The sequence below is a fragment of the Struthio camelus genome, chromosome 15 (genome assembly GCF_040807025.1).
Source record: "Struthio camelus isolate bStrCam1 chromosome 15, bStrCam1.hap1, whole genome shotgun sequence".
Classification (NCBI taxonomy): Eukaryota; Metazoa; Chordata; class Aves; order Struthioniformes; family Struthionidae; genus Struthio; species Struthio camelus.
In genome coordinates this window covers 1,408,426-1,420,917 of record NC_090956.1, presented here as the reverse complement: position 1 = coordinate 1,420,917, position 12,492 = coordinate 1,408,426, and the positions used below count along the sequence as shown (strand labels likewise).

The window sequence follows — 12,492 nt, the reverse complement described above, 5'->3', positions numbered from 1 at the left end:
CTGTTCTTTAGGAGACCATTCTGCTCTGGTGGGATGGAAGAACGAGCAGATTTTCTTTTCTTGGCAAACTTCTTTTTAACCATTCTTGTTTTACGTCTCTCTGCATCTGCATAAGCAGTGATCTAGTCATCTCAAACTGTCTCTGCAGTACAAAAATAGTCTCTTTGTACAAAGACTTCAGCCTTGTTCAGAAATGAAATCCTGTATTTCCAGAGTTTCTGGCATCTTCTACAGCAGCAGTCAAGACGAAACAGCTCTCTCCTGCTCCCTTGTATTGAAAGAAACATCCGTACCTTCAGCAAGCCTGGGCTCCTCCATCACCCTGGCGCTGTTTTGGCTCTTCTGGGATGCTCTAGCCCTCGGCTGCCTCGGGGTGCCAGGTCTCTCCAAACCAGACCCTCTGGGGCTCGCCGCAGCAGGCCAGGCCCGAACTGCCGTGGGGACATGTCATGCCGCCTCCGAGTGGGGAACCCCTCCTTGCTGGGGAGGTGCCCGGCGCGGTGGCCGCAGGGGCCTGCAGTGCCCCGGAGCGGCCGCTCGTGGGGCGCAGGGTCCCGGGGCCCCCCGCGTTCCCTGCGCGAGGGAGCAGGGGCTGCTTCCTCTGAATAGCTTCCAGCAAAGTCAGTTTTAATTGCTTTAGACTCATTTAAAGGATTAAGCCTATGCTAGAGGTGCAGCAGCCTGCCCAGGCTGCTGCACGTGTTCCCCGGCCTCCTCGTTCCGGCACGGAGCATCGGAGAGCCACCCGGGCACACCGGCCTGGCACGGCTTCTCCGGGTTACGTAACGCAGCATCGGCTCGACGGGCCACCCGGCTTCCCTAAGTAAAGGGGCGCTGGCAGCAGTCCCCGGGCTTGGCACGTGCTGCGAACGAGTGAATGAGACTTTGAGTGCTCTGGGGGTGCAGACATCCCTTTAATTAGCAATTGTGTCTTGCTGATATAATGCTTCCTGTGCAGTGTCTCCCTGGAAAGTCTTCTGAAACGTGACCTCTGCCAGCGTTTGCTCCGGCGCTGAGTCTGTCTGCACGGCTTCCTGCGTCGGGATGCCAGCAGGGAGGAACTGGACCGGCGCTGTCTAGGAGCGCGCCGACCCCTGCGCCGAGGACAGATGGACTTGGAGCAGAGGGGGTTTGCATACTTTCTTTAGCTGATCTTGACATCCGGACTCATAAGCGCTGCCCCCTTGCCTTGATGCATGTCGGCTCTCGGAGTCGGTCCCCAGGAGATACGGAGGTGTGTGTAGCTGGTTCCTGCTGATTAAAGGGCTCCTTGTTGTACAGGCCAAAGCTGATTGTGGAGCTGGTCCTGAGCTGCTGTGCAAACAGAGTTCAGATTAGAAAATCAAGTAGGGTGACTTTTTGATGGCTTACAGCATTTCCTCTGCAAGGGTCTGGCTAAACCGGTAAGCCTCGTTACAAGGTGTATGGATTTGTCAGTGTGGTGTCCTTTGGTGTTTTGATCAGCGGTGCTCGGTGTTAACCTGCCCGCAGATTGGCACTCGCCAGCTCCTTGCGTGCCGTGCGGCATCCGGCTGGTAACTCCCGCTGGGCCGCGCTCTGCCCGCGGGACGGCCGGCTGCGGCCTCTGCAGTCTGCCTGGTGGCACCGGCTCCCGGCCGTGGCTCGTGCAGTAGCCGGCCCCTCTCTCATCCCACCGCTGGCTCTGCGGGAAGCGCTGGCCGTGGCTGAGCTGGGGCAAGAGGCAGGCTGTAAAGCCCTTGTGCAAAGAGCGTGCTGGTGAGACAAGCTCCTCCAGCTTTCTTGTTCTGAAGTTTTCGCAATGGGGAAGTTTCCCTCCACCTCCCTCTTTTAGCCTAAAATCCACGTTTAACTTTTCTCTGCTCTCTCACGTCTCTGGGGAATGCAGAAGGCTTTCAAAAGTACAGTATTACTTAATGAACTGCCTTTTGGTAGCTTGAGGTTTCCAGAAGACAGGTTAATTGTTAACCCTCATCCTCTCAGGCTTCTCATTATCCAGCTGACAAATGCGCTACTAGAAGGAAGCATCTTGCGAGATGGAGCGTTGTGAAAGAACGTATAGAATATTAACGTGATTAACTGAAAGCTTTAATGCGGTAATGGTGGGAAAAATAATTTAAGGGGAAGGCAGCTAAGCCTGGCTATGTTCTAATTCCACTCTTTATTTATTTAGCTTACAGTGCCTTGAAAAGGTGTCTTTCCTAATGCCTGGGCACCTTTCCAGGCCATTAAAAAGCTAGTCAGCTCAAATGACTGAGCCAGGAGCTATGCCTCATCCCTAACCTTTAAACAATTAACCCAAGATGAAGCTAAGCCAGCTGATACTTGGCATTGGCATCAGCCCTTGCTTCAGTCCTGCTTCCAGAGTCTCAGGAGAGAGATTTTGGAACTTGAACTGCACTCAAGTTAAAAGCAGGGCTTGCCAAGAGCTCCTCATCTTTGAGGTGCCTCCTTACAGCAGAGCAAGGAGGAGGTAAAGGGGGAGGTCAGCAGGCTGTGCCAGGCTTGGGGCAACCAGTCATTGCTGCTTTGAAAGCTGAGGACCCCTCAGGGCAGCACAGGCCGAGGTGGGAGGCTGGTGCTGCAGCAGCAGTGTGGACGTGCTGCTCTCAACTGCCAAGCCAGGAGCAAAGCACAAAGCCCCAGTAAGTGGCATGGGGTGAGGAAATCCTGATATTTAAAAACACTGTAAAAGAATGTGTCCTGTCTGAGCAGGGACATGAGTGCTTGTCAGAAATGGATGCCAGCATGAGAAATCCCACCCTTTGAATATTGTGGCTGGTGGTTTGCCAGTGTGATGCTTGCTCTCCCGGCTTCCTGGTCTGCTCAGGTGAGTGCTTTGCAGAGCAACAAGGACTGCACAAGAGGGCAGATGAAACTTTCAGGAGCCGGGACCTGAACCTCGAGTCCTAAATATATTGTCATGTGTGAACATAATTGGTTTGATGTTCTTCAGAGTCCTCAATAGCTCCCATGAGCAAGCTCCAATTCAGGACCATGGTTTCACATGAGGTTTCAAAATCATGGCCGCGCACTGCATGTCTGGTGTGCTCTAGGCTGAGGGGAATTGGACTGAAAGCCAGCTGAGCATTTGGAGCTTGGGAGGCCACCACTGGTAGCCAAGGCTCAAAATGAGTGAATATTTAGGGTGCTGTTGAAACTAACCCCGATGTTACACCTCTTTCCTGTTTTTGTTGACCTCTGGAACAAGCGTCACTGATTTTTCTTCTTGCTACAATGACAGAAGAGCAGTGGGACTGGAGGAAGGAGAAGGGAGACAGGGTTGCCCACCGGAAAACGGAAACAAATCAATTGCTGCTGAGCTTTGCCAAGGTGTGAGAAGTGATAGTGCAAGATCAGGTGCTAGAGCATGCTTCAGGTTCTGGTTTGAGTGAGGAGTCCCTGGGAGTAAGAGGGAAGGTCAGAAAACCTTCTGATCCTATCAGAAACCTATTCCCAGATGATATTTGGGTTGGGACTTGGCAGCTGCATCCATCTATCTTCCCTGGAGGCAGCCAGAGAAATTATTCCCAACAAGCGCAGCAGATTGGTCAGTGGAGGATCAGGAGGCGTGGAGGGTGCAGTGAAGTAGAGAAGGCGTCTCTGGACGTGCTGTGTGGAAAGCTGTGACCACCCCCTCCTGTCCCTCACCTTGCGTTGAGAGTAGCTGGGCCAGGGGGTGCCTGACCGCAGGGCTGGCTGGGGGCGGGCAGTAACGGGGCACCTGGAAGTCCAGCCAATGCAAGAGCCTGGGCTGACCGGGCCCATGACGGCAAGCTCCGGGGTTTTGCACGTGGAGGGGTGCCCCAGCTCCTGGTGGTGAAGTGCTGGCCTCGAGCTTTGCGTGGGGCTGCAGACAACAGCGCAGAGAAAGGCAGTGTGTTTGATGGGAGGTGCTGCCTGCAGAGCCTCGAGGTGTCCATCAGCTAACAATGGCCCAACTCCACTCGGGAGCTCCCCAGAGAGGTTTCACCGTGCTCCTCGGTGGGAAAACTGTCCCTCTTTGCCTTTTCTGGTCCTTCTTCTATTGATGTGGCACAACTAGGATGCAGTTGTTGCTACCAGTGAGGTCTGACACAGAACTAGATTTGGGATTTCTGAGGAACGTTAGCCAGCGAGGTCTGTTGGACTTTTGAGATTGCTCTTTGTAGCTATATCCAAGTACCTGGTCCCAGAGGGTTGGACCCAGGTGCATCCATTGCTCAGCCCAAGACTGCATCTCTGGAACCACTCATGGGTTGTAAAGCCACCTGCCAGCCAAGCCGCCAGGCCGCCGTTGCATAGGAGATGCTGCAACATGTTCCCTCCTGCATCAGGCCTGGCCTTTAGGTTTCTGCCCGTGTCTCATGATCGTTTGCGTCCCTCTGCTCTCTCCCGATCAGCTGGGAGTACTGAGCCTCCAGGGTGCATCCCCCGGCCTCCTCGCCTTGCCTGGGTGCGGGAGCACGGTCTGCTGCAGCAGCCAGGGCATGCCTCTCCTCCGTTGAGATGGCAGTGTTTGGGCAGTCCCATTCGGTGCTCCCCAGGGCCCCTGGCAGGGCTGTGATCAGACAGAGCCTCCCAGGCAGAAACCTGCTGGTGTGTGCCGCCTGCGAGCGTGCCCAAGGCGTGGGCGGGCTGCCTCACGCTGGGGATGCAGGGCTGCACCCTCCTGTCCAAAAGCTCCTTGCTTTGGGCTCTCCCTCCGCGCTGAAGCACGACCGCTCACCCGACAGCAGCGTGCAGCACCCCTTGCTCTGCTCGGCTCGGTTCCTGGCCCCCCCCTCCCAGCAGGTTTCTCCGATCGCGGGGCAGGGCAGTAAGCAGCACGCTGCTGCTAGGGCTCTGCGCTCGCTGCCGCAGCTTCCTTCAGTAACCACAGTAACTCAAACGGGCGCTTCCTTTGCTATCTTGAGTCCAGAAGGAGTCCTTACATTGTTCAGCGTAATACAAACCTAGTGGCGTCTTGCAGTTACCCTGCATTGAGCTGAGCAACCGAAGCTTGATCAGAATTGTTTTGTCTTGCCTAGAATTTATTAAGAAATACCAAATCCTTGGTCTGCCTCGGTAGGTTGTTCCATTAGTTACTCTGCCTCCCTTCTGAGAAGCTGTCATGTTTCTCATTTGAACTGCTTTGGCTTTAATTTCTGTAGATTCTTGTTAGAAGTTAAGAGCTCTGTTTGCAATGCTGTCTGTACGCAACTGCAGATGGTGTCCAGAAGAAACCGGGTTCTCCCAGCATACGGCATGCATGCAACTGTGGTTGCAATAAAGTCTGCAGAAAAATGCAGAAAAATTCTGTTTTAAGAAAGCTCAAAACATTAGAAGTATACCTTAAGCAGCTTGATTCCCTAGGAGCAGGCTGCAGAGTGGTTGGCGTCAGAGCACAAAGATGTTTATTGGGTATGGAAACCATGGATGTTTTTTTCCTGTCTTACCCCACCAGATTGATGTGGAACTTGAGTAGTGTCCAGACCTTATGTTGGTTTTCTACATACCAATTTTACCTGGTGTTTTCTATGCTAAGACCGAGTTGAAAACAATAAATCCCCAAACAAACCAATGCGTTCCTCTCTTATTGTTATAGCAACACATAAAGTAATAAAGCTGGGTCTTGGTGACTTGGATAAGGTCCACAGCAGTCGGTGGCAGTTAACTGAAGTCCATTAACTGTACCTCCAAAGCCAGCTGGCATGCGAAATGCAAAGGATGTTGGTTCCCTGCCAATATTTGATGCAAGTTGGTAATCTTTATCTTTTATTTTCCTCTTAGGATCCCCGGAGCAAACACAAATTCAAAATCCACACGTATTCCAGTCCCACCTTCTGTGACCACTGCGGGTCGTTACTGTACGGGCTCATCCACCAGGGGATGAAATGTGACAGTAAGTGTTGTAATTGGTGGCCGTTGTTGCAGAGAAGGAAGCAGTGAGTGCCTGGCGGCTTGGCACGCTCGCTGGAGCGAGAGCCTGGCGGGTGGCTCCGGCCCGTGGAGAGCCGGGGCAGAGGCTCCCAGCCCACCTGGGCTGTGGTGAAAGCTCCTCCTGTTTGGCTGCTGGCCGGCCGTTGGTCCACCCCACGCTGTGAGGCTCCCTAGCGCCCCAGGGACCGGGCCGAGCAGGCACGTCCCTGCTCTGGTTGGGAGGCCCCGAGTGACCCTCCAGGGCAGAGGTGGACATCAGGCTGGGACAGGGACGGGGAGCAATCGGGGTCCTGCCTGCGTCCCCCTGCACAGCTTCACCCGCAGCGCCGGCTCCGACTGACACCCTGCGGCCGGGCCGGCGCCTGCCGTCTTCTGCAACTGTCGCAGCCTTTCTAGAAAGCACTTCTGTCTGCAGAAGCCTGACCTCCGGCGCACGGGTAGTGGGGGGAGTTGCTAAACAGGGGTGGATGGAGGAAGAGGAGGGGATAGAGAGAGATCAGTTATTTTCCAAATTAATCTAGTGCATTTCTGTTTAAACTGACTGTGAATATACAGCGTCTGCTTACATGCTTACGCCATCTGCAGGGAACAGCGTTCGCTGACGCCTGCCATGTGCTGGCTTTCTCATAAATATAGAAGCCTGCTGACTGTTATGGGAACAGTGTATTCATTATCACCTTTAAAATGTTAGCAAGAAGAAATGAATTTATTTAAAATATATGTAAAGGTAAAAACATGGTGGGGGAGGGTTAGTGCCCCTTCTTAGGCCCTGGTGAGTCCCGCTGAATTCCTAGCGTTGCACCGTGGGCGTTACGGAAGAGAAGTCTGATCTGTCATTAAACTTCAGAGGAATTAGAGCAAGGGGTAAAGGCCCTGTCATCTCTTCAGGCAAGATCCTGCACCGAAACGCTGGTAGCGGTGGGTCCCTGTGTCTGTGCAAGGCTCTGCTGGAGCTCCAGGCTTCCAGCTGGGTTTGAAGGTCCATTCGCTCAATGTCTGTGCCCCAGAATCCCCCGCAAACGTGCTCGGTTAAAAGGAGGCAAAATTCTTCCTTCTCATCCGCTCTGAACATCCATGTGCGCTATGATGGAGACGATAGAAGGTGCTGAGTGAATCTTTCTTTTTTTTTCCACCTCTGCAGCCTGTATGATGAACGTGCACAAGCGCTGTGTGATGAACGTCCCGAGTTTATGTGGAACGGACCACACCGAGCGTCGGGGCCGGATATTCATCAGGGCTGACATTGAAAAAGATGTTCTAACCGTTGTAGGTAGGTGTGTGACTGAAATACAAACACTACACAAAGGATCTTCTCGTTCCTGTGCGTGCCCATAGGAAGAGCAGAGCTGGGTCACCCCGGAGGCCCGACTCGTCCGGCGCCTGGTGCCTGGCTGTGGTCAGGAGCGGTGCCTGGAGAGGCAGAAGGACGATGCTCTGAGCCTTCTCCAGCCCACGCTTCTTGTCTCTGGCGGTCAGCGGCTCAGGAGTTTCTAGAGCCGCGGTGATATCTGTATGAAGTAGTCTTTGTTAGATTTTTTTTTCAATCACAGATTTTTCTAATTGCTTTTTGAATCATGTAAAATTGCAGTATCTGCAGCATCCCCGGAAGGGAAGGTGGAAAGCTTTTCAGTTTAACTATGCTATGTGAAAAAGAATATTGTTTGTTTTGCGCTGTCCGTGTAGTAGCGAACGTTTGTTTCCTGTTGATCTTTGTACTCCTTGAATTGTAGATGGACCCAAACAGGTCTTGGTCTGAACTTAGGACAGTCCTTTTATCTGACTGCTTTAGCTTTGCAACCTTCTTCCACTGATTTAATGAAACGGGAAGTCCAAGGCCTTCCCCATCATCGGAGGTGCCTGCCATCATCCCATGTAGTGCTTAGGGCTGAGACTGTTTGGGGCAGAGGCTGTCACTGTGATAGGTATTTACAGAATGGGATCAGGGGGGTCTCAGCCCTCCACACTAGTGGACTGAGGATAATCATCACTCACTGGATTTGCTCATTATTCCTCAGGGCCCTAGCGCGTAGCTCCCACAGCACATAGGCTCCCAAACACGTCCGTGGCAGTGATGTGCAGAGCGCTGCGAGCTGTGTTGGGTGGCTGCTGCCTGGCTTTTACTGATGCGCATGCTGGGGGCAGTCAAGATCACGTTTGGATCTCGAACAGGCTAAATCTCTGCGTGCTTGGGCATTGCCAGGCGAAACGTGGAGTGCCAATGCCCTCTCGTGGTGCCTGCCTGCAAGAAATGTGCAAGCACAGGCAGTTTTGGTGAAGATGAAAGAGGAGGGCTTACAGTCTGATAATTAGACACCTTGGTCAGCAGAGGCTCCCAATAAGCCATAAACGTCCCAGTATCCTGAATGCCGTCTTTGGGGAAAAACCCTGTGTCCCAGATCCCCGTTTCCTCTTCTCTTACCTTGAGAACTTGTCCATTCTCACTTTGTGGCAGGAGAAGGGTTTATACCTTCTCAAAAGGCTTTTGCAGCCCAAATTTTGGGTTCCCAGGAAAGTCACTTCCCTGCGGACCCATAAGCATCTCTTAAAACATGAGCTGTGTTCTTGCAAAGCCACTTGTGTCCTCTGTGTGGAGAGATCAGATCAAAGCGTGGACTTCTTGGGTCAGGGCTGGTGACAGCTGTCTCATCATGCAGATGAGCAGCAGAGCATGCGAAGGGGAAGGGATCGGTCTCCAGCGGGAAGGGATGCAACTTGCCAAACAGATGGGGTTTTTCTCACAAAGACTGAGCCCAATGAGCTGGGGAAGGAGATTTCTGGCTGCGGCTGCCGTTTCTGCTCGTGAAGCTCTTCGGGGTAACCAGGCAGCTCGGGGTGGTTACCATCTCTGTAGGGGGGCTGTAAAAGTTTATTCACAGGATGAGTCAGGACTGAGGGGCCTAAAATACCACCTACTTGCCCACGCTTAAAAGGTCAGCCTTCCTCCTGAGTGAGCCTCTGTGTGTGTATCAGGCTAATGACTTCGATAGCGGGGGCTGAATCCTTCAGCGTAGCCCTGCCAGCTTGTGCAGACGCTTTCTGGAGAAGTCAAGTCTCCAGGGTCCTGCGTGGTGGCTCAGCTTAACAGCAGGAGATGCAGATACCCCACCGCGTCCATGGGGTTGTCTTTAACTGGCCGAGGTTAGCCGTCCTGCCTGCTCGTTGACCCCGTAGTGGGTGTTGTATTTCCCAGGCGGGGGGTGTTTGGGTGTCAGGCTGTCGAGATCTCACTGCTCTGGTCTGAATCGCTCTCGCTCTGGGAGCGCAGGGTTGACAGAGGGCATCTGGAAGGACAGCTATAAAGGGTGTGATCCCAGAGGAGAGGGCTTTAGCCCTCCCAAACCAACCCCACCTGCTCCTTCTCTGCTTGCCCGTGGTGTGTGGCCCGAGCTGGTCTGTCCGGGATTAGGGGGGAGAGAGCAGAGCGTCCTTCCTTAGCTCCCGGCAGCGGCCGTGCACTTTGGACATGGTGAGAACAGTCCGGCAGTGACACAAGTGACCCCAGCCTTGCAGGAGAGGACGTTTGGGCGTGTTTTGAGCGTGCTGCGTGAGCGCAGAGAAGCGCGGGCTTTGTGCCCGCACCGCTGCGTAACGCAGGGTTTGCGTCCTCCGAAGAGCTGGTGGGGAGCGTTGCGTGTGCGAGGATGTGTGCGGAAGGTAGGCAGTAGGTATTAATTGGAAAGAGGTTACAGGATGGCGGCAGGAACGATGCGAGGTTAGGAGAAATGTGTTTTAGGGCAAGACGCACTGAATCCCACCTGTTTATCTAAGAGAAGCCCTAGTCCTAGTCCAGAAAGCACTGAGGGCAGGGGGTTGGCAGTCCAGCCAGCGCAGGCGCAACGACATGCAGTGGGTGCGTGCTGGAACGGGGACTGCTGGCAGAAAGAAAAGCCAGGTTTTTGAGCTATGCCTAAGGAAGTTTTTTCTGTGGTCCAGAAAGAGGCAGCCCAAAATCGCTGGCGGGTGCGATCTGACCGTGCCGCGCGCAAGGTCAGGTTACGGAGGCGCAGCATCCCTTCCGGCCCACAGCTCCGTCAGAAACGTCCTCAGGAAGAGTATCAGGTTATTGAAGGTATCAGTGACGATTTGAGAAGAGCACGTGTTGTTTTCCCTAAGGGAGAACTCCAGTGAAACGCCCAGCGTTTTCTTTGACGCGAGCGCTGCTTTCCAGGTACCTTTCCTGCAGGGGAGGAGGCAGGGCCGGCGTCGTCCCCCGTCCCGGCGGCCGTGCGGCGCAGGAGGCCGCTCGCCGCCGGCGCGCTCCTGGCCTCGCTGCCAAGGCAGGGGCAGAAACTCCCTTAGCCTCTTTCGGTGCAGCTGGATTTTCCCTTCTTCCTTCAGCTGGGTTTGAAAGGCTGTTTTATTTCTGGCCCTGTATGGAGGTGTTGGTGAAAACATGTCATCTGTTGGCTCTTGCAGAAAGGCAGGGAAAAGTACTGTGCTCTCCAGCTCTGCTGCATAGCTAACGAAGGAGTGGGAGCGTTTGCAGAGAGGAGAGGCTTGCCGCTGAGGTTGCGAGCCCTGAGCGTCCCCCCGCCCTGCAGGCAGCCGGGGGGGCTCGTCCCGTCTCGCCGTTTGGAGGGGAGGCAGGAACGCCCGCTCAGGCCCGGAGCCAACTCGGCCGCCCGGCGTTTGGCGGCGAAGGGAGCCGTTGGCCGCGCAGAGCGCGGGGTGGGCGCGCGCCCCGGCTCGTCCCCAGCAGCTCGGCCGAGCTTCCCGTTCCCCCAGCCGCAGTTTGCTGCGCGAAGGCACAGCCTCCAAGTCACTCCTGGGCTCCTATTGTCATGCTTTTGGCTGGCAGAGGCCAGATCCGGGACAACTGGCCGTTTAGTTACGGCCAGGGCTCGTTTTGGAGGTCGCGCAAAGCAGGGCGGAGGGGCGGTCTGGGACGGCCGGGGCAGCCAGCAGTAACTCTCAGCGAGGAGCAGAGCCCGTCTCACCTCCGCTGAAAGCCCACGCGGGGTTCTTGTGCTGCCCTTTGCTCTGAGGTGCCCCTGCGCCCCGAAACGCCCTGTTTGAGGTCCGTGCAAAAAGCCGGCCGCAAGGGTTTTGGTTCTGTGCAGCCCTGCGCCCGCGGCCGGGGGGCAAACCCGGCTCCAGGACGCCTGCGCCTGGAGGCAGCCGCTGTGCAGGCACGGCCAGGGCCGGGCGTTGGGCTGGCGACGAGGGTCTGTGCCGCCAGCTGGGTGCGTCGAAAAAGCCACCGGTTCCCTCGTCCCACGCCACCCGCCGTGGGAGCAGCTGGAGCGAAACCGCGAGCTGAGCTGGCTGGAAACGCCCGTTCTCAGCGAACGGCCGCTGGAAAGCGGCCTTTGGGCGCTGCTGCACCTCGGGGCGCGTGGCCCCAGCCAGGAGCCGGCGCTGGGGGGCCGCGGCGCCGGGGGGCCGCGCGGGAAGCCGGACGCTAGATGTCAGCACGTCCCCGTGAGCCGGCTCCGAAGGTTTGATCCTGGCTGCGCTGCTGGGGAGCAGCTCGGACGGCACCGTCCCTGCGCTGGGGAGCAGCCCGCGAAGCGGACGGAGGTGGCGGCGCGGTGGCGGTGGCTCGTGCCAGGGTCGCAGGGGAAGATCCCGGCAGCCCTGCCTGGCCGCCAGCGGGCGGTAATCCCTTGGGGACGGAGACGGCCGGCGGGAATGAAGGACAGCGCTGCCAGAGCGCGGGATGAGCAGGGTTTCTGCAGAGCCGGGCAGTCCGGGTCCCCCCTCTGCCCAGGTCTGAGCAGTGGGAGAAGCAGCCCATTTAAAGATGGACCTTGTCCGGTTTCCGAACAGGGTTCCCCCTTCCCGGCAGCCCTCTCCCGTGCCCGGGAGCCCCCCCAGCGCCGGGGACGGCGCGAGGAGCGGAGCTCCCTGCGGCACACCCTGCCGGCCCCCCGGCCGCGCCGGGGCTCTCCCAGCCCTGCGCGCGTTTCCCAGGACGTCAGGGCCAAGTCCCAGGACGGGCGGTGAGCTCCCCTCCGGGGAGCAGCCTCTGCCGAACCAGCGCTTCGTCGAAGCGAGGAAACCGAAGCCGCCCCCGCCGTTCAGCCCCGCTACCGCTGCCGAGCGCTTGCCAGGGTTTTGGCGCGCTGCAGGCGTCGTTCTCCCGCGGCCAGCCCGTCCCGCCGCGGCAGGGAGCGCAGCTCTTCCCCAAAACGCCGGCCCCGTCGTGGGCTGCGTCCGGCACCGCCGGCCCGGCCAGCCGGGAGCTTGTTCCTGCACAAAATGCTTTTATTTTTTTTCCATCAGCTGGAAGGGCTGGGCATGCGTTTGCAAAATGCTTTTAGGTAGCATGTTTGTCTTTTCTGCTCCCTGTTCTTTGGATCTTTTTCTTTGTGCCGATAACCTTTTCCTGCCGATGGAGAACACAGCTTTTTGGTTGAACAGAATGCGGTGTTTGACTTAAAATGACCCGTTCGTTTAACCGGTGACCTGAAAAATTGCATCTACTGGAGCCCCCTCTTTAAGGCTGGCCTTGATTTGCCCCGGCTCAGGAGTGTCCCTTGCTCCCTGCTTCGAGGCAGCAGCTATGACACTGGCTGCTGCTCCCAAACTTGAGCTCACAAAATGAAAATCAGCGAAAGGAGATATTTCTAAGCTTAGCACAAGCTTACGCTGGGAAGCGCGCTGCCTCGA

The 12,492-nt window shown here is 56.1% G+C and overlaps 1 protein-coding gene across 3 annotated transcripts in view; it reads left to right on the top strand.

Annotated features, from left to right (window-relative positions):
- PRKCB (protein kinase C beta) overlaps positions 1-12,492 on the top strand; it is a 149,210-nt gene that overhangs the window by 72,062 nt on the left and 64,656 nt on the right. For all 3 annotated transcript variants that reach the window (XM_068908158.1, XM_068908157.1, XM_068908159.1), the window contains 2 exons: positions 5,731-5,842; positions 7,022-7,150. In XM_068908158.1, coding sequence (XP_068764259.1) covers positions 5,731-5,842; positions 7,022-7,150 — 241 coding nt within the window. The remainder of the gene's footprint in view (positions 1-5,730; positions 5,843-7,021; positions 7,151-12,492) is intronic.